This window comes from Gallus gallus, chromosome 3, assembly GCF_016699485.2.
Source record: "Gallus gallus isolate bGalGal1 chromosome 3, bGalGal1.mat.broiler.GRCg7b, whole genome shotgun sequence".
Lineage (NCBI taxonomy): Eukaryota > Metazoa > Chordata > Aves > Galliformes > Phasianidae > Gallus > Gallus gallus.
Genome location: NC_052534.1, coordinates 5,518,550 through 5,537,455, shown reverse-complemented (window position 1 = coordinate 5,537,455; position 18,906 = coordinate 5,518,550). Strand labels below are relative to the sequence as shown.

At 39.4% G+C, this 18,906-nt stretch overlaps 1 protein-coding gene across 9 annotated transcripts in view; it reads right to left on the bottom strand.

The window, feature by feature from the left end:
* Window positions 1-18,906, bottom strand: part of MACROD2 (MACRO domain containing 2) — an 838,556-nt gene that overhangs the window by 66,683 nt on the left and 752,967 nt on the right. For all 9 annotated transcript variants that reach the window (XM_015283424.4, XM_025149218.3, XM_040697783.2 and 6 more), the window contains 2 exons: window positions 12,496-12,531; window positions 3,908-3,988 (listed from right to left, as the gene is read on the bottom strand). In XM_015283424.4, the coding sequence (XP_015138910.3) occupies window positions 3,908-3,988; window positions 12,496-12,531 (117 nt within the window). The remainder of the gene's footprint in view (window positions 1-3,907; window positions 3,989-12,495; window positions 12,532-18,906) is intronic.

Here is an 18,906-nt window from a genome sequence, read left to right as displayed (position 1 = left end):
ACCAACAGCCTATCAATCTATCAGGCAGAACCTAGCACTTCAGTGTGGGAGAAACTCAGGAGAAAAGCTGAAGTGAGATAACTTGCAGAGCTCCAGCTCTGTCTTCACACCCCTCAAAGGAAAACAAGCAGGATCCTGACCTCGGGAAGGCATAGCAATGGCTTTTGCTGGATGGACTGATTATCTTCCTCCTGGAAGAGGAGAAAGATCAGGCATTTATGTTGCTGTTATTGGGTGTGTTAGTCGTCTTTGATACAATATTCATCACCTGAAGACCATGGAGGGAGTAGATGGGGCAGCTCTTGGACAGGCTCCATTTCAATATCTCACTGAGAAATCCAGAAAGAAACAAAAGGGCAAATAGTTTTGCTTCTCCCAGTATCAAGAAAATCTACAGCATACATCTCACTGTTCAGCCCACATAGGAGGCCATTAGGGGAGAAAAACAGAAGGGACATTTTGAAATCCATTAGCCTTCTTTAAAGAGAGCCTGATGTTACTTGGTAGAGCTCAGAAGGGTGAAAACATGACCTTTGGCATTACGGCCATCTCATAACTGCAATGCTGTGACAAGTATCGCCATTTCATCTATGCCATTACTTTATGACGGTGTTATGAAGTTACTGAAGACACACTAAATTTGCTTTAGTACCAAAAATATTTTCCCTCACCTTGGAGTTCATCAAGTGCATCTGACCATGGGAAAGGCAAAATTGCCACAGGCTTATTTTTCCCAGCCAGCAGGACCCAGGGAAAATACATGAAGAAGTAACCAAATAACTGTGCATGTTTGCACATGTACAACCCGACATGCTGCAGGTAACCTGGCAGTAAAGAATGATCCCTCATGTATCCACACCATTCATTTCTCCAGACAATAACCTGCATTAGAATGAAAAACTACTGAATACAAGTGACAGGAGAATCTGCTATTCAGTTCACACTTTTGCTATCAACAGGCCAAACACAGAGAACAATATATCTAATAGCATAATAACAGACACCACTAATACTTCAGAGGTTCCGTACAAAATTGCTTTCATTAGCATGTCAAGTGTTTATCTTAGCTTACTGCAAAACAAGCTCCTTACATACAGCCACTTGTTCAACTTCTCTTGATTGTGGAGAAGGTAGAAATGAAGCAGCCTACTTTCTGTGCTCTTCTGCAGAGATTTTAAGATGCACTGAAAAGGTTTTGCTCCGTCACCTCTAGCCAACGAACCAGCTTGGCGTGCTGTAGAAAAATATTACTGGAGGAACATTAGTGAACACCATGGAATAGTTTCTACAGGATGGCATGAAGGCATGTGTGGCAGTAGGCTGCAAAAGCAGCAAGCTGTATCCCCACCTTTGGTGTAAAGGGATGATGGAGATACGAGGAGGAAAAAACATTTATTTATCTAATACATACTGAGGCCTAGGAGGAGCTATTTTATATCTAGTCATGGCACCAAAGAGAAAATAATACCTTGTGTTAAATATTTTTAACACATTATTTTTTATTTTATTAAACTTTGTACTAGCTTTTATTGCTAAAAGCTTTTCTTTCTTTTTTTTTTTCTTTTTAGTTTCTGGTACATAAAGTATGCAAACCACCTGAAGGTTCAAACACTCTGAACACAAAACACTTCAGGTTCACCATGAGGAAACTTCAACAAAGTTGGCCCCAGCCAGAGTTCAGCTTTACTGAGTTTTGAGGCCACTTATACGTATTAGCTACCCAAAAATCCTTCTTTTTTTAATCTCTCAAAATACAATAAAATAATAAAGGCAGCCTCTTGGAAGGGAAGCCAAGTCCCTACCTACCTAAACAAAATCATTCAGACATGTGGTCATGCAGTTCTGGTTCATGTCACACATACACAGCTTTCTTGATCTTCAAAGCTCCACAATAGCAATTCCTTTAATTAGCCAAAACCAACAGCTAATAATTAGAATGACAGAAACTAAATTCTATTCTCAGACAAATGCATGCAAATCCTATTTACTTAAATGGAAATAACCCACAGGTGTGCTACATTAGACTCTGGCCACTCTGCAGCTCTATAGGAATTCAGTGTCTGGAGCTACTCTTCAAAACACAGGCACAGGTAATTCTGCTGAGATCTGATCTGGGTTTCTCCCCCCTCCACAAACACTTTAATTACTATTTTTTTATTTTTATTTTTTACCCAGCACAACATTCAAGTCTAAATCGAGGCTTTCACTCCTAAACACTACAGGTCTGATTTCTGCCTAAGGAGAAGAGGAGTCTGTCACCAGCCAGATTACATTCCACAGCAGTGATTATGTGCTACAGGCCTCGACTCTGCATCAGCAAAAATCTACTGTACGGCATCAAATTCAAGGAGTTCAGACATTTTACAGCTCGAGGGTAATGCAATCATTCTATTGCCATGCTATTTACTTCATCCTTCCAATGCGTTTGTTTGTACTCTACAAAGTGAACTGTAGGTCACCAGGAAAACACTGTCAGGAATAGCAAACGAGGAGATGGAATTCAGTAAACCAAGGAAGCAGTGGAACAACATCAGCTCAATTTCCAATGGAAAGAAAAGCTCACAACTTTTCCTTTTTTCTTTGCTTCTCCTATTATTATTTTTTTAAGACACAATAAAGGCTTTTAGTCATACTCCAGTATATATATTATGGAATACTTAGGAATATGGAAAACGACACCATGATCCCACACCCCATTTAGCCCGCATACAAATCGCCATGTGGTTTGTCATCATAGAATTCTCTAATCCAAATATACATTGGTATTTTAACTTCATTTGGGTTTAGTGCAACAAGAAAGAAAAGAAGACCAGTCAAGATGAGATTTCTTGGGTCTCCCCACACCTTCCAGGCGATGACAGCTATTGCTTTAAGTACTTGCCATTAACAACCAGTCACAATGTTAGTGACAGGATGTTACTAGCAGTTACTTAAAGTGATAGATGTTAACATTTTTCTGCTCTTTATGACTCACACTACACCCTCATCAGAATATTTTAGGAGCTGAAAGCACAGCACAAGGTCAAAATGATGAAGAACATGGAGCCACCGGTTGAGGTGCAGAATGAGATGTGTCACTTAAGGAACATTAGGTCAAAGAGAATCCATGATAAGGAACTGTCATGGATTAAAGATTAAGGTTCATCCTTTTAACTATTTCACCTAAGGGGAATTCTCTAGCATGTGGGCATTTTGTTCTTCCACAAATTGAAGAGCAAAGTCAAACTCTACATTGAAAATTACATCTTTGATGTTAACATCTTTTAGCAACTCTACCAATGAGATACGCATTAGGAAAAGATACTTTGATCCAATTTTAGATTGACGTAGACTGTGCTCAGAAAGACTCAAATGCAGGAAAGCACTTTTCAGAACAACACAGGCATAATGGTAAGCATCTGTGACTTCTGACCATGGAAATATGTAGTACAACACATAAGGTCTGAATCCATGAATGCCGTAAGTGGAGTAGAAAGGGACACAGTAAAATTCACTTGTAGAGGAGGAAAGATAGAATTTTATTGTTCTGTGTATTGCTGTGGGTAGTCGATTTACTTGAGCAGCTTAAGCAATGACTGTGACGCAAACACCGTGCAACACTACATTTTATATTATTAATTATGTAAAGTCAGAACAGATTAGACATAAAACAGCAACATTTTTCCATTTTATATCAGCAATAATCAGTAAAAATTGCATTTGTAAATCTAAATCTACCTTGAGATGAAATACACCTCAGAAGAATTAAAGTCTCATGACCGAGGCCAGAAGGAACTTTCCAAGTGTGTGCAAATAACATTCTTAAATAAAAGTATTCCATTTTTTTTTCCCTCAAGAGCTCAGCATCAGCCTTTCCCCCAAGATGTAGAATTTAGTAATAGCTCTGAAAAGTGGTCAGACCACCTACCTTCAGCATCATCTTGTAGGTCTTCAGCCTGCTCTGCTTTGCACTTGGTGGGAGACAGAGGCTGGCCTTTGGGGTCCAATCCTTTACAATATAAAAGGAAAATATTAAATATATTATTTTGAAATGGTGTTATCATATCAAATTTTACCACACGTGAGATCACAACTGTGAATACATTTTATCTTGGTGCTCCATTCAGTGCCTGATGTCCATCTTTCTCTTATGAAAATTAATTACTGCATCACATACTAGAAAAGGATCATAAGAAGTATCTTTTCACCTTGTCTAACTTTGCCATGACAGCAGGGAAGAAAGATCATGTTAAAATGACCTACTTCTTAACAAGCTTTTAAGATCTTCAGGAAAAGAAAAGTTTATAATTTTTAATTTGCAGTTTTTAATGTAATATATATTAAACTGTATTATAAAATTGTGGTGAAATGATTCCCTCTCAGCTCAATACTCCATTCACTGTAATAATACAGTAACAAATGAATATTGACTGAAATGGGTAATGAAATGGAGAGGCAGGGAATCAAGTTTGATAGCGAAGTAAAGTTAAGGAAATGAAAGTTTTATGAGATAGAAATGTTCTTTTTGGAGAAGAAAAAAAACAAGCCTTCCAACCCATTAGGCAGAAAGCAACAGGAAGATGAAGGAAAAGGAAATCCTTCTGAGTAAAAGAGTAACTGATGCAGTGAAGTTTAAGGTTTCTACTACTTGTAGTGACTGAAGTCCACAGCACTTAAAATTAGACAGTTACGTTTGAAAAATTAAGAGGATTTGTACAACTTGATCAGAGTTTTTGTCATCTTAACATAAACATCAAGTTGCTGTTTGCTTGCTAAGATAGACATGTAAGTACAAACTGGCAGCACAAAAAGCCTATTAGCACAGAAGGAAGGCCAAGCTGGAAATTAACCATAAAAGGTAGTTGTGAATGAAGACATTTAATGGAAGAAGGCTCACTAATTAGAATATTCTTCAAATGGCCACTTAACCAAATTCTAGGTTGAAAGCAGAGAACAGCAGATGCATAAAACTCAGTTCATTGCATATATTGAACCTATTTAGCAGCCATGGGAAAATGCCTTTCTGTCATTTGACTTTCCATCAGACCTCCCAATTCCTTATGGCCAGCTAAGGGCCTGGGAGAGGGTGAAACCTAAAGAAAACAGGTTTTACGTGCATGATGAAAAGACATCTTTGAATACTTATAACCAGATAACTTAGGAAAGCATGTGGCCTTTCTTGATTTAGCCCTATTCCCATGCTGAAAGAAAGTAAGAATCACCTCAAATCAACCAGCTAATTAGCAATTAGGAAAAAAAAAAAAAGGGGGAAAAAATTCAGACGAGTATTATACATTGCCTAATATTCCAAACAATCTGATCTCTTCTGCTGCTGTACATACCCCACACAATCGTGTACTGTATATGTTGCTGGATATGTAAAAAGCTCTCAGCAACAAGATGCACAGTTCCTCATACAGGACTCAGCTCTGCTGATAGCTATAGATACTACCCTTCCATATCCTACATGTATAGAGAACCCAAGTGCTAAGAATTTCCAAACACAAGTACAAAAATAAAGAAGGATGTGAAAACTGAACTTGCAGTGTGAAAGGGAATACTATGTTCTTTTGAGAGAGAAACTATTGGCTCCACATGGAACCCAGGAAGTTACTCAGAAATATTCTCTGCCTGCCCTCCTGGGAACCTTGGTTCTCTGCTGCACTGAAATCCTGAAAGAGCAGCTATGAACTTAGAAGATGGCACAAATTTACAAGAAGCTGCAGCTCAAAATGTCAACAAAACTCTAAAATGGAAATCTGCATGTGAGCAAATGAACGCAGTTTCATTTGTTTAATTCTAAGGAGTGAACATTAGATTTTAGGTCCAAAAGCCCAAAGTGAATATTGTCCTTAAAAATTGCTTCTAACACAAAATTTCTGTATATACAACTCCATATAGTTCAGAGCATGAAGGGCCTCTAAAGATCAGTAAATAAGTGGTGTAGAGCACACTTTGATGTTTAGCTTGCCATCAGGAACCTTTCTCGACAGCACTTCACAGAGGACCATGTTCATGTCATCACATTTGTTCATCTAAATTTGAGATTCAATTACAATATTTAGATGAAATCAAAGTGCTAAGATCTATTTATTTCTAGGCTGGTGAGAATATAGAAGCAACCATAAGTAATACTGTGGGGAAAAGGAAAGGCAAAAAAGCATGAAATACGCACTTTGTCAACCTTTTACAGAGGTTACTCAAGAGCAATAATGATGTTCAACAAAAAACTCAATGCAAAAGAGAGATCCTGAAAAATAACCAGGCTTTTAAAGATTTATTCCTGCCAACACTCTCCCATTCTCTTCAAAAATAACTTGAATATTTATAATCTACCATATTGACGGATGGCCTCTTTGGTTCTAATGCCACTTCGCACTACCTGCTATTTTCCCTTTGCAGGTTAACCATGATTCACATCAGGGGACCAAATCAATAGGAGCGTTTCAGTCAACACTCACCCCTCCAATGACAAATTTTATCATCTAGCAAACCTGCGAGACATCCCCCAAGCCCAAAAGTCAAATGTCAATCAAGCTTAAGTGCAAGTGTCCAGCCAGGTCTCTCAGGAGGATCTGAACACATTAGATAGTATAACCAACATCTTAATTGTCAGCACAAAGACAGAAAGGGAGAAGGCTGTCACCCTCTCAAAATAAATGGCCTTTCTGCACTCTATACAGAACCTTTCATGTTCATTAAAGGACACAGAGGTGCTATCCCAGGAGAATTAGATTACAATGGCAGTTTCACTGCTTTTCTTTTTCTTTCTTTTTTTTTTTTTTTTTAGTAGTTTTCCCTCATCTTAGAGAGGGAAAGGGATTCCTTCAAGGTTCAAAATAATGACTTCTGTTGTGGTCAAAATACAACTCTTAACCGTTTGTGCTTTACAGTAGTGTGTATGTCTTTCAGAGCAAGTAGCCAAATACTATGGAATCCTGCTTGCCGCTTTCTGTTTAAAAACAGAACACCTACATAGGTGTCTGAGCCAATCATCTTCAAAGCTATTCTAATCATGGTCAGGTTTCTGAGCTCTAACACTAGGAGACATCATTCCCACTCATAGGCTAATTCAGAGGGTTAACAAACCACTTAAACCTAACAGTTGGGACAGACACTTGGGACAGAAATGGCATAACCAGCAGGGCAATGCATATGAACAACTATTAGGTGAGAAATATGACAGGTGGGCAGCAACGTTTACTCAGGTGAGGTCAAAAGGCCTCAGTACAACATGGGGAGTGAAGCCAAAGAGAAGAAAACAGCATCAGAACTGAAACACTTTTGCATGAGATTTTTTTGTGCATTTTTTTGTTTGTTTTGGTTTTATGGTAAGAGAATTAAACTTATGTCAGTGCATAATAATGCAGCATTACTGTGTATCTGGACTATGCTTCTCATAATAGCACACGGTTCTGTAATTTCCGGATACAATCACTGCAATTGCGCACATAATTATGGCAGTATTAGAGCTTATTTTGCACGCTTCTACAACTAGGTATGTGAAGCTATGGCTATAAAAACCAAGTCCTTCTGAAGTTAAAGTTTAGAATAATCTTCCTTTAATGGAGCTTAAAGCATTAAGCATCATGAATCGGCAGCGTTAAAACAGGGAAGTTAAAGGAAGACAAGGCTATTAGGTCATCCGGTCCTTCTCTTTGCTTACGTAGGATATTACTCACAAAACTGAGATCCAGAAGCATATAATTCTGTACCTGGCATTACCAAATCTGTTCTCTTGGCTCAAGCCATTCTAGCAGCAAGAAGTATGAAACATATTAATATCCAAACTCATTGAATTAAGTGGTGCAGTTAAGCTAGCAGCTGCAACAAGAAACAGCATCCAGAATAACAAACGCATGGGTTAAAACCTTGCAAGTTAAATGCCATTAGAAGAGCAGTCTTGAGTGTGTATATTTACTAAGACTGGGCTATTACTACTTTTAAATATTTTTCTTATTCTAGTATATCCAAAATATGCAGGGATGTTATGTGATTAACTCATTAAAATGATCGTTCATATCTGTCTGATTTTAGTGTTAACATAGATAGTAATAGAAATTACCTGGCAGACGTGCAATTAATATTATTTTACTACTTATTTAGAAGAGAAAACATAGGACTTAAATCCTTTCTGCAAATAATGAGATATTTGTACTTTGGGGTGGTAGAAACACAAGAAAGAGATAACTTTCATAACGTGTACATCACTCAATAAGGCACACTTCTTACTCCCAGTTAATTCTTTAGCTGTACCCAAGTTCTAATCCAGCATCTAATGGACATATTCCCACCAACGTCAGCCAACACCAAACCAAAATCAGGTTTTTTTTTTTTTTTTACTCTCTTGGCACTGGGTTTTAATTAGGTCTGGTTCTGTAAAATCTGCAGTATTCTACTACATTCTTCACACTGAAATTGGTGCAGATATGAATCTACATCTCATTTGAGTCCCTCTGCTCCTCCCTATTTTCTTTTGGCTAGATATTAGCCTTTCAGAAACACCAAACCAACAACGAATTGTAGACACAGAGATTCAGCTGAAATTTAGAATGTGCTCTCTATGAGTCCAAAAGTTCTTTTAGTTTTTTTAAAAGTGGCTTTTTTTAACCACAAGAACTGTAGAAATAACCCCAAAGCAGGCAGGATATGGACAGCTCAACAAAACAGGATCGTCAATATTAGTGCCAACTGCTGATTCCACCTGCTGCAGTCATGGCCCATGAAGTCAAGTGGAATGAAGAGTGATTATTCAATTAATAACTTGAAGTGGCAACTAGATGTTGATAATTTTTCCCTCAGAACTGTGAAAAGTTGAACTCTTTCAAACTGAAAGCTATCTGAATATAAAAAATCAAAACTCCCCTCAGTGCAGAAATTAAAGATGCATTTATAACTTCTGCAAATGCACCCTGCAATCATGAAAAAGTTCATACCCTGTCTTGGTTTTAGCTGGGACAGAGTTCATTTTCTTCATCATGTGTGGCATGATGCTATGTTTTGGCTTTAGGAGAAAAACAACACTGATAACACACCTATGTATAGTTGTTGCTGAACAATGCTGTACGGAGCCAAGGACATTTCACTTCCTCAGCTTCTCATGCTGTCCTGCCAGTGAGAGAGGCTACAGGGGCACAAGGATCTGCGAGAGGATAGAACCAGGACAGCCCATCCAACCAGGCCAAAGGGATATTCCATACCATACGGCATCATATGAAAAACCCACAAAACGGAAGGAAGTTGACCAGGGGGGCTGTTGCTACTCAGGAACTGGCTGGGCATCAGCAAGTGGTGAGCAATTGTTTTGTGCATCATTTGTTTTGTAAACGTATACATATATTTAAAATTATCATTACTGTTATTTCACTCTTCCTCTTCTTAGTAAATTGTTTTCCTCTCCATCTATGAGTTCTACTTTTCCTTTTTTCCCCTGATTCACTCCTCCATCCCACTGAGAGGGATGAGTGAGTAAAAGGGTGTATGGTGTTCAGCCGTCTGTTAGGTTAAACCACAACCATACACAAACAGGACAAAATGACAAAACTCCCAACCACTTCTGGCTAAGCTATAGAAATTTTTATTTATTTATTTATTTATTTTGCAAAAAGAATTATTTACTTATTTTGCAAAAAAGACGATCGGCTATTGTGTAGAAATATACTCCCTTTTAATTGCAATTTTAAATGCTTTAAAAAACGATGTAATTTGCATAATCTCCATGAGAGCAACAAGAGAAAAAATGCAAAATAATTGACTTATAAAAACATACATGCCATGATTACTGTAAAAAATGAAATTGGAAAAGTTGGATGAATACTGAAAATTCAACTGAGGGTTATCTTTGGCAAATGTTTGTTGTATAATGACAGTCTTCATTTTCCTGCTTTTATGTATATTATATTATGTACTATATTAATCACACTAATTGTATTAAAATCTCTGAAAGTTCCTATCCAGTAATCTTGACACCAAAAAGTAATTACAATTATATGTAATAAAACCAACAGTCCAGAAAGCCATAAAAGAATGTGTTAATCCATCACAGTAACACATAACTATCTGTGTATATCCATGTTTGCACATTTATGCATATCCACTGTTACTAAAGAATTTATAATTTCTAAGCTAATTAACTTGTTGCATAAATCATCATAACCCACTTGTCTTCAGGACAATCTTGCCAGTTTAAGCAGCCAACACAGTGCTTCAAGAGCTTTTACCTCTGTTTTCTGGCTGGCATATCTCTGCCTTTTTCCAAGCGGCTCTCCTTCCTGTTCTCATATCCTTTCACAAAGCAAATAACTGGAAGTTCCAACACATCATATTCACTGGGCTGTGATGGGATCAGGGTAGCAGAGACCTGAGAGGTAGTACACATCCATGCACTGTCACAGATGGGTACAAGCAATCAGGAAGGAGAGGCACAGAAGAAGAGTAGGGAGAGCTATGCTACATCTAAAAGGAGGTCCTACACTGCATAGATATCTCTTAAAAAACAGAAGATGTCCATTGAAAGCCTCTAGGGAAAGGTCAGCAGAGAAAGTAATGCAGGGTATGGTGGTAGGATTCTGTTACAGAAAGCTTGATCAAGAAGATTAAGTGGATAAAGCTTTCTTCAAACACTAGCAGAAGTCTTCTGACCGGACACTTCTGTACTCATATGCAATTTTAACCCTTAAGGAATCTACTGCTGTGAGGACAACATAGCACTGGAAGCACCTGGACTGTATTCGTGGCAATTTCATAATGCAAATTCTAGAAGAGACAAAGTGGAGTAATACCCCGCTTGATTTAGTACTGTCAAACATGGGAGAATCAGTAGCAAACCTGGCCAGAGACGAAAAGTCAGGCTTTGAGAAACATGAGATGACTGATTTCAGGGGAAGGCTGGGAGGATAAGGAGCAGAGTAAGGACCTTCCTGCTCATTAGAGAGAATGGCCCACAGAGACGGCACAAAGAAGGATGTCCAGGAATTGATGAGTGAGGAACAGCCCATCTGGTTGTGCTGAAAGGTGGGATGTCAGCAGAAGGCTCACTTGTATAAGAAACATTTGGACAACACTCTCAGACATAGGGTTTGAAGTTTGAGTGGTTCTGTGTAGAGCCAGGAGTTGGACTGAGTGATCTTTGGTGGGTTTTGTACAACTTGGGATATTCTATGGTTTAGGTCAAGGAACTGCAACACAAAAACATGGTGAGTGACATGCAACAAAAAGAGTATAGAGAAGTACCCAGGGATGGAATCAGGAAGGCTGAATTTGCATACTAGTAGCAGTTAAAACTAGGTAGGAACATAGGGAATAACACAAAGGGATCTCACAAACACGCCAAGAGCAAAAGCTAGTTCAGACAAAGTATTTCTCAGCCGGTGAATGGAGGAGGCAACCTAGTAATAGACAAAATGAAAGTTAGAGGTGCCCAGCTTATCAGAAAAGCCCGTTCCCAGATCCACACATACAAGTGGAGTTTAGGAAGAATAGGAGCAGCAGAAAGGCAGTAGGCTAACAATAGCTTCAAGGAACTAGGTGTGCTAATTAGGTGAAATGGGATTCACCTGAATGTGCTGGAAGAGCTGGTTGATGTCATTTTAGCACTACTCTTTATCATCTATTAAGAAAAAAAAAGTCCCTGACAGCTGGTAAAAGGATAACACTACAACAACCTTCAAGAGAGACATGGAAAAGGATGAAGGGAAATATAGGCAGTCATTTTGACTTCAAGTCCACAGAAAAAACACATAGCATGTCCTGTTGGAACAGGGGGAGAACAGTGAATCATAGAATCATAGAATCACAAGGTTGGAATGGACCTACAAGATCATCTAGCCCAACTATCCTCCCATTACCCTTGCTACCACAAGCTACTAAACTATATCTCATAGCTCCTCATCCAGACAGTGTATACAATACACTTTCATGCAGCTTTTTTGTACCACATACTGCAGCATTCTGAGATGCTAAAAAGCGTTGGCTGAACAACTGCAACATTAGATGAGCTGAAAATTGGCTGATGTGTAACTGGCAAGTGGTAGCAAGATGAGTACTCCAATAGTCAATTAGTGGACTCCATGGAAATGAGTTCTTTGAAATACTGTCCAATCACATTCCATTTATTCAAGAGTTTGCTGGAGAGTTTTGCTACTGTTGTCATTGCAAACAAATCACAACTACTAATCACAATTGCAAACGACTCAAGAATTGCTGTATCCACACCTTTTTACAAACAGACTGTAGAATTCTAATTATTTCCCATTCATGTTCAAACTAGACACTAACAAAAAAAGCTCAGAAAAGATGATACTAAAAAGTTAATTTCAGCCATTCTTAATATGCATTATATACTACCAGGGATCATTTTCCCTGCGCTGTTAAAAACCAAAGATAACTGTTGTAACATTAGCAATAAATGATTGGCATTGCATATCACAGCCAAGGCAATTTGTTTTACGAACCCTTCCAGTTTGGTTCATGCTTCTCAAAATTTACACGCTTTAGCATAAAATATTGTTTACTCACCTGTCTCTTCACTTATTTCAGTCTCTTCATTGTCATCTGTCAAGAAAATAAAAATAAAAAAAAAAAATCAGGAAACATACAAAATAAAATATTCCGTTATTCAAACTATACATATCTTAGCTTGCCTTCTCCCAGTTAACACTTTGTAGGGAGATCTAGAGGTAGATGGGGAAAAAAAAACTTTTTGATGCTATGAAGAAAGTAGGTTCCTTTTGCAAAAAGTTACATTTTGGTAATGAAGTAGTTTCATACCATGAGACTTCTCTGGGGTGAAGTAGTGGGACTGAACAAAACAGATTTGCCTTAGTTAACGTCTGAGTAAAACAACATTCCAGAGCCTTAATCATCTAGTAGAGAGTTCAATGACCATAGGGGTTTCTCAACTAAGTTCCTCAGTCTATGGACTGTATTTATACCCTCTGAAACGGATTTGGGCAAGTGCTAACTCTGCAAGCCTACGATTTCTGTCTAAAGCATAACATCTTTCAAAGTTCTGTATGTATATGTTTTTACATCATTTGAACCCCAAGGAGTTCTGCAGTACCATGATCAATGGCAGTGGAAACTAACAGTAGTATTTAGGTCCTATTTTACAGGATCGGATCTTTACACCACAAGCTCCACTGAGATTCAAATGCTGTGACATCTGCTACGATGACTGAAGATCTGCTTTCATCAAAATTTGGAGCTTGAAACATTTTAAGTACAAGCAGAATGGAACAATTAGTAAATAATAGAGGCCTGCACTGGCAGTTCTTTTTAAAGCATGAGACTTTTCATGGGGGCTTTTAAATCTAAGATAGATGGATCTATATCCATCCTTCACCATCTTCCATAGCAGTTACACCTGCTCTGCAGGGCAGGACTTCCAGAAGACACTAAAGGACAACAAGTCAGGTTTTTCTTGAGCACACTTCAATCTAGCACAAAAGATCAAGACTGAACAAAGTCGCTGCATACTTCACCTCCTTCCTCCTTATTCTAAAAACAATTGCTTTGGAGTTCAAAAAGGCATGCTGACCCCTATTTGTACACAGAAACTTTAAGGAGCTCTGACAAGTAGTCTTTGATATCAAGAAGAGAGAAATTTTGTTGAAGCAAGCCAATGGGAACCCTGCCATTGACTTGAATAGGGCCAGGATTCTGAAACAGTCCTGACATTTTTCAACAAACCACTCAGAAAGAATTTGGTTAATACAAAGCTTATTCATTAATCCATTTCCAATAATATATTCTTCCCATGGAAATGTTTATAATGAAGCCAGCAGGATAAAATTTCAAATTAATCTAAGACATGACACTAACTCAGCATAATATAACATCCTAACATACATATATCACCCATTCTTCTGTGGAAGTTCTGAATTATAGTTCTCTAAGTGACTCGGAATACAAAATTCCCAGAGCAACAGAAATAGCTTCTAAGTTGGTGATAATGGACACAGACAAGAAATTTGGCGTTATTACGAAGTCGTCATTATGCAATATAATTACGAAGAGTCAAAGACTGCTTTTGTGAACTAATTGTGAATTAAGCGCTGCTTTTTGTTTTGTTTTTGTGTGGTTTTTTTTTTTTTTTTTTTTTCCTGGGAAAGGCAGTGTAGTCTTTACATCACTTCCAGAAATGGGAGGTGGGCTCCTGCTCATGTTGGGACATGACCTCCAGGTCATTGTGGTGCCTTTGAAAATTCTATTCCAACCTGGATCTGAATCTGAGTTTCCTTTTGGCACACAGCACTCCCCAGTCACTTCATGTGTCTATAATTCTTATTCTTAAAATACTAATGCATCTGGTGGAAGTGCTTCTCTGTCATATATAAAGCGATCTCTTTCACTGACCTTGGTGTGGCTAGCTAAAGTGATAAACACCACATTTAGTTGTCAGAACTCTGTGCCAAAACCAATTATTTTGGATGAAAAACATTATTTTAGGAATCTTTTTCCAAAAATCTTTCACTTTTCTCCCAAAAGCATGTTATTACAGGCAGTTTCTGGGTTACTGGTTGTGAAGAAATAAAAGCATGTAAAAGTTTTTTTCTTTCTTTTTTTTTTTTTTTAACCAAAGCTATTATACATATGAATATAGGACTAAATGAGTGCCAAGATTGCTATAAATTAGATCTGTAATACTAAGGTTTATTTTTCTTGCTCCATATGCATGTTTTTACCCCTTGTAGAAGAAGCTTTCTAGAGTGATGCATATTTCAAACCAAAGCAAACCAGTCTGTCAGTCCCAAAACAAAATCAAGTAAAATCACCGAAGAGCCCAAGAGTCAGTCTTTGATGCCAGTATTCATTGCCTGGAAGAAACATGGCCAAATTTCTTACCCAAGCTCACATTTGAAAGCCCAGATGTGAGCTTGCTGTAACTCTTCTCTTACCCTTGAAAGAGTTCATTGAATAGGAAAGCATGCTGTAGTGTGTGCACAGAATCATCACTGTTGGAAAAGACCTCTAAGATCATTCAGACCAACCGTCCACCTATCACCAATATTTCCCACTAAACCATGTCCTTCACTACAACATCTAAACGTTTCTTGTACATCTCCAGGGGCAGTGACTCCCCCAGCTCCCTGGGCAGCCTGTTCCAGCATATGACCATTCTCTCAGAGAAGTAATTCCTAATGTCCAACCTGAATCTCCTCTGGGAACTCAAGGCCTCTTCCTCTCGTCTTTCTGCTAGTTACATGGGATAAAGATGCCAACCCCCACCTCGCCACAACTCCTTACAGGTAGTTGTAGAGAACAATAAGGTCTCCCCTGAGCCTCCTCTTCTTCAGACTGAACACCCCTGTTCCCTCAGCCACTCCCCATCACACTGTGCTCCAGACCCCTCACAGCTCCGCTGCCCTCCTCTGGACACGCTCCAGGCCCTCAGTGTCTTTCTTGCAGTGAGGGGCTCAAAACTGAACACAGTACTCAAGGTGCGGCCTCACCAGTGCTGAGTACAGGAGAATGATCACTTCCCTGCTTGTGCTGGCAACTACTTCTGATAGAAGCCAGGATGCCGTTGGCCTTCTGAGCATTGACCAGTACTTCCAGGTCCATTTCCTCTACACAGTGTTCCAGCCACTCAGCCACAAGCATTGCCTGAGATTGTTGCACTTGGTCTTGCATGCATATGGTCATTCTTGGTTACTCTTATGTTTGACAGAGCAGAACAATGGCCCTTCACAAGGCTTTGCCCATTAAAACCCTAGATTTTGGGGAACTCTACCAAGAAGATTTTCCTGGGGAAAAAAAAGAAAGAAAGAAAAAAAAAGACAGATCTTGCAGGCTGGAGCAAGAGGAAAACTGGCATTGACCCTCTGCATGGGTCAGCCCACCACCAAGAAAACTCATATCAGTATTTAGAAGGCCTAGGAGACGAGGAAGACATCTAATCCAAAATGTTTCATACATTTAAAGGCACAAAGTTTTACAGCTACTAGTTCAGCTATAGTTCATAAAATCAAGGGATTAGGTAGGTGATACACAGGAAAACAGTTTCCAATCACATAAAATAATTTACAATTCAGAATCAACCTGTGATTGAAACTGGCCCTCTAACTCTCACGTTACATGGGTTAACTATATCTCAAAAGATCAGAGAGCTTTGCATTTGAGTGCAATTTGCTCGGCATGTATACATTTGTATAAATTACAGGCTTCATGGTATATTCACGTATCATGAGATGTCAGTTACCTCTTCATTCCCCTCTCCCTTGTGACCTGCTGAACTTGGTGAAACAGAATGATTGCACCATACCAGCTCCTGCTGGCAAAGGAGAAAGAGATGCTGCCTTCTGTCATATACATATTTTTCCTTTGCCTTACTGGTCAGGTTCTTTCTCTGTCTCACTAGTCACTGCATACAAGCAAGTGCAAGCCAGATGGCTAAAATCATCAATCTGTGTTAAGATTTATGTTAGGAACAAAGAGGTGAAAGGCTCTAAATACCGCTGCTAATCCCCAAAGCCATTAAACCACCTCCTCCTTGTTGCTCACGCTTCTATTTGCATTGTTCTTCACGTTAGCACGGGGAGAGTCAATGCTATACAAACACCTTTAATTTCTAACTATGCACACCTTGTGGAGCTCATACAGCAGAGTCAGCTCCAAGTTGCTCGAGGCAGCTGTCTCATCTGTACTCAGGGCCTGCATTTCAGGCTCCTGGCGCTCCTCAGCAGTGCTGCATGCTACATGCTCCTTCCTACCTTCCTCTCCCTTCTCCTCAACCTCTTCATCTCATCCTTCAGCATTTGTTCATCTTCTCAGCACTTCTTGCTGTTCCCTGATTTCCATCCTACCCACGTGTCTCAGCTGTCTCTGTCATGCAAGTGTGGCTGCACAGACCGAACTGTGCAGAAGGGCTGGGAGAGCACAACAGGACCAGACCTCTTCCTTCTGTAGCCTGCATATATGCACCACGGCAAGCAGAGCAATGGGATGGGCAGAGCAGTACAAGAGGCTAAAGGGACAAAATGAGGATTATGATACTGATGCCTTCAAGAAAAAAAGTCTATCCAAAATGGATGAAAACTTACAGCAGTGAGAGCTGCAGCCATCCCATTGAGCTTTTTATGTTGTGTTAAAGAAGGGTTCTGGCTGAAAAGGTTCCTGCCCTCAAGCATTTGCCTGGCAGGGACTTACTTGATGATCTGCCCATACGGCTCTCACTAGAAGAACAGAGGATGTGCAGCACTACAGTTTCAAGACAACGGATCCCATTTTAGGGCAGGCTCTGTTTGCTCAAATGAAAAGCTTCTTCTGTCAAATCTTGCAGTGGGTGGCAGCATGAACCAGGCTACCAGCCTGCTGCAAACTACCTAAACCATGATAATATTGGATTTCCTGCAGTGGAAAAGACTGAGTACTCACTGTCCCTGTTCCTCTTTACCACATTTGTTTTTCTGAAACTTTGTTCCACAGCTTCACCCACCTATCTGCACAATTATATTAACAGCTTGACGAGCTTTCTAACACTGTATCTATTACCCATTTTAAGTGGGAAAAAAAAAAATCCCTTTTTTGGATAGCATAGGACCACTGCTGATACCTGACAGGAGCTTCATAATAGCATACAGACTACATCTCAGCAAAGAAGTTTGGTAGCATAGTAAGGCACACGTGAACACCCTAGGGCTTGACAAATCCTGCGTGTACACAGGGCTCACAGTAATGAAGGAGCTCATGAGCTCTTTTGGCTGCTCTGAGCCCTGCAAGTCTGCTCTCCGCAGAGTTGATACAACCGACTGACCAACAGCACAGAAAAGGGGAATGTTTTCTTTGAGGAAAAGGAGATTTGGAAACCTCTCCCTGCTGAGATCAGCCGAGACAAGGCCTGATTCACATCTACTTGTAAAAAATATTCTCAGAAAAAGAAAATCCTCAACAAAAGCAGAGCATCCTTCTGCTTTGGAAGGAGAAGTGGAGCTTCCGAGCATTTGTACCCTGTAATCCTCCTTACAGAACAACAGGTACTACATAAACTCCCACCTGATGCTAAGCAAGCCTGATGAAATTTTGTTTACTCTGTTTTGATTACAGAGAAGTTTCCACTGATACACTGCACATCCCGGCCTTCCTGCAGCATCAGTGTGGTTTTTCCTCCCATGTTGCTTGGTTACACCAGTCCCACAACACCAGAGCCTCACTGAATGTAAAATGTTTGTAGCTTTTGAATCCATATCAAATAGAAATCCGTAGTACCAGCCTCCTAAGAAGTTACACTTTTATTTTTGTCACCACAAAGATGCCTTCTATGCATCATAGCACTCAATCTGCAGTAAAAGGCATATACCCGTATGAGCCTCAGGTGCCTACAAAGGCAACGCGGCTGTTCCCACTGTGGGCGCACTGGACAGCAGAGCTGCAGTGCAGGAAGTAGTGCTCACAGCCAGGATCAGATTTGAATTTCTATTTCCCAGATGCTTCCACCTTACACTCTTTGCAAAAACATGCATCTGTTTTTTTTTTTTTAAAAAAAAGAACCTATTTCTAAACTTCCTTATTTCTTCGACGCCTTAAAATACTGAAAACAACTGAGTTTTGTTTACTGAAATGTTGAAGTGGATTTCTCACCCATCAATATGCTAGCGTAGCATTCACACACAAAATGTTATGCTTCAGAAATGTGTCACCACATGCAAATACAAGCTTCTAACAAAATCTCATCAGTAACCTAAGACAGAGGCAATCAAATGAGACAAACACAAATTTAACAGCATCCTTTGCAATTAGAAGCACTCAAGCACATGAAGTGACTCAGCATCAGTGTCCAGAGAAGATGGCATATTTTTGAGCATGACGTGAAATGCATTTGCATTGTTTTACATGGTATCTACAACACTATGCAAGGCAGCAGGAAGAAAAGGTGCCTGTTCAAAATTGCATACCTGGAAGACGTCATACAGAAAAGGCTTACGCTTG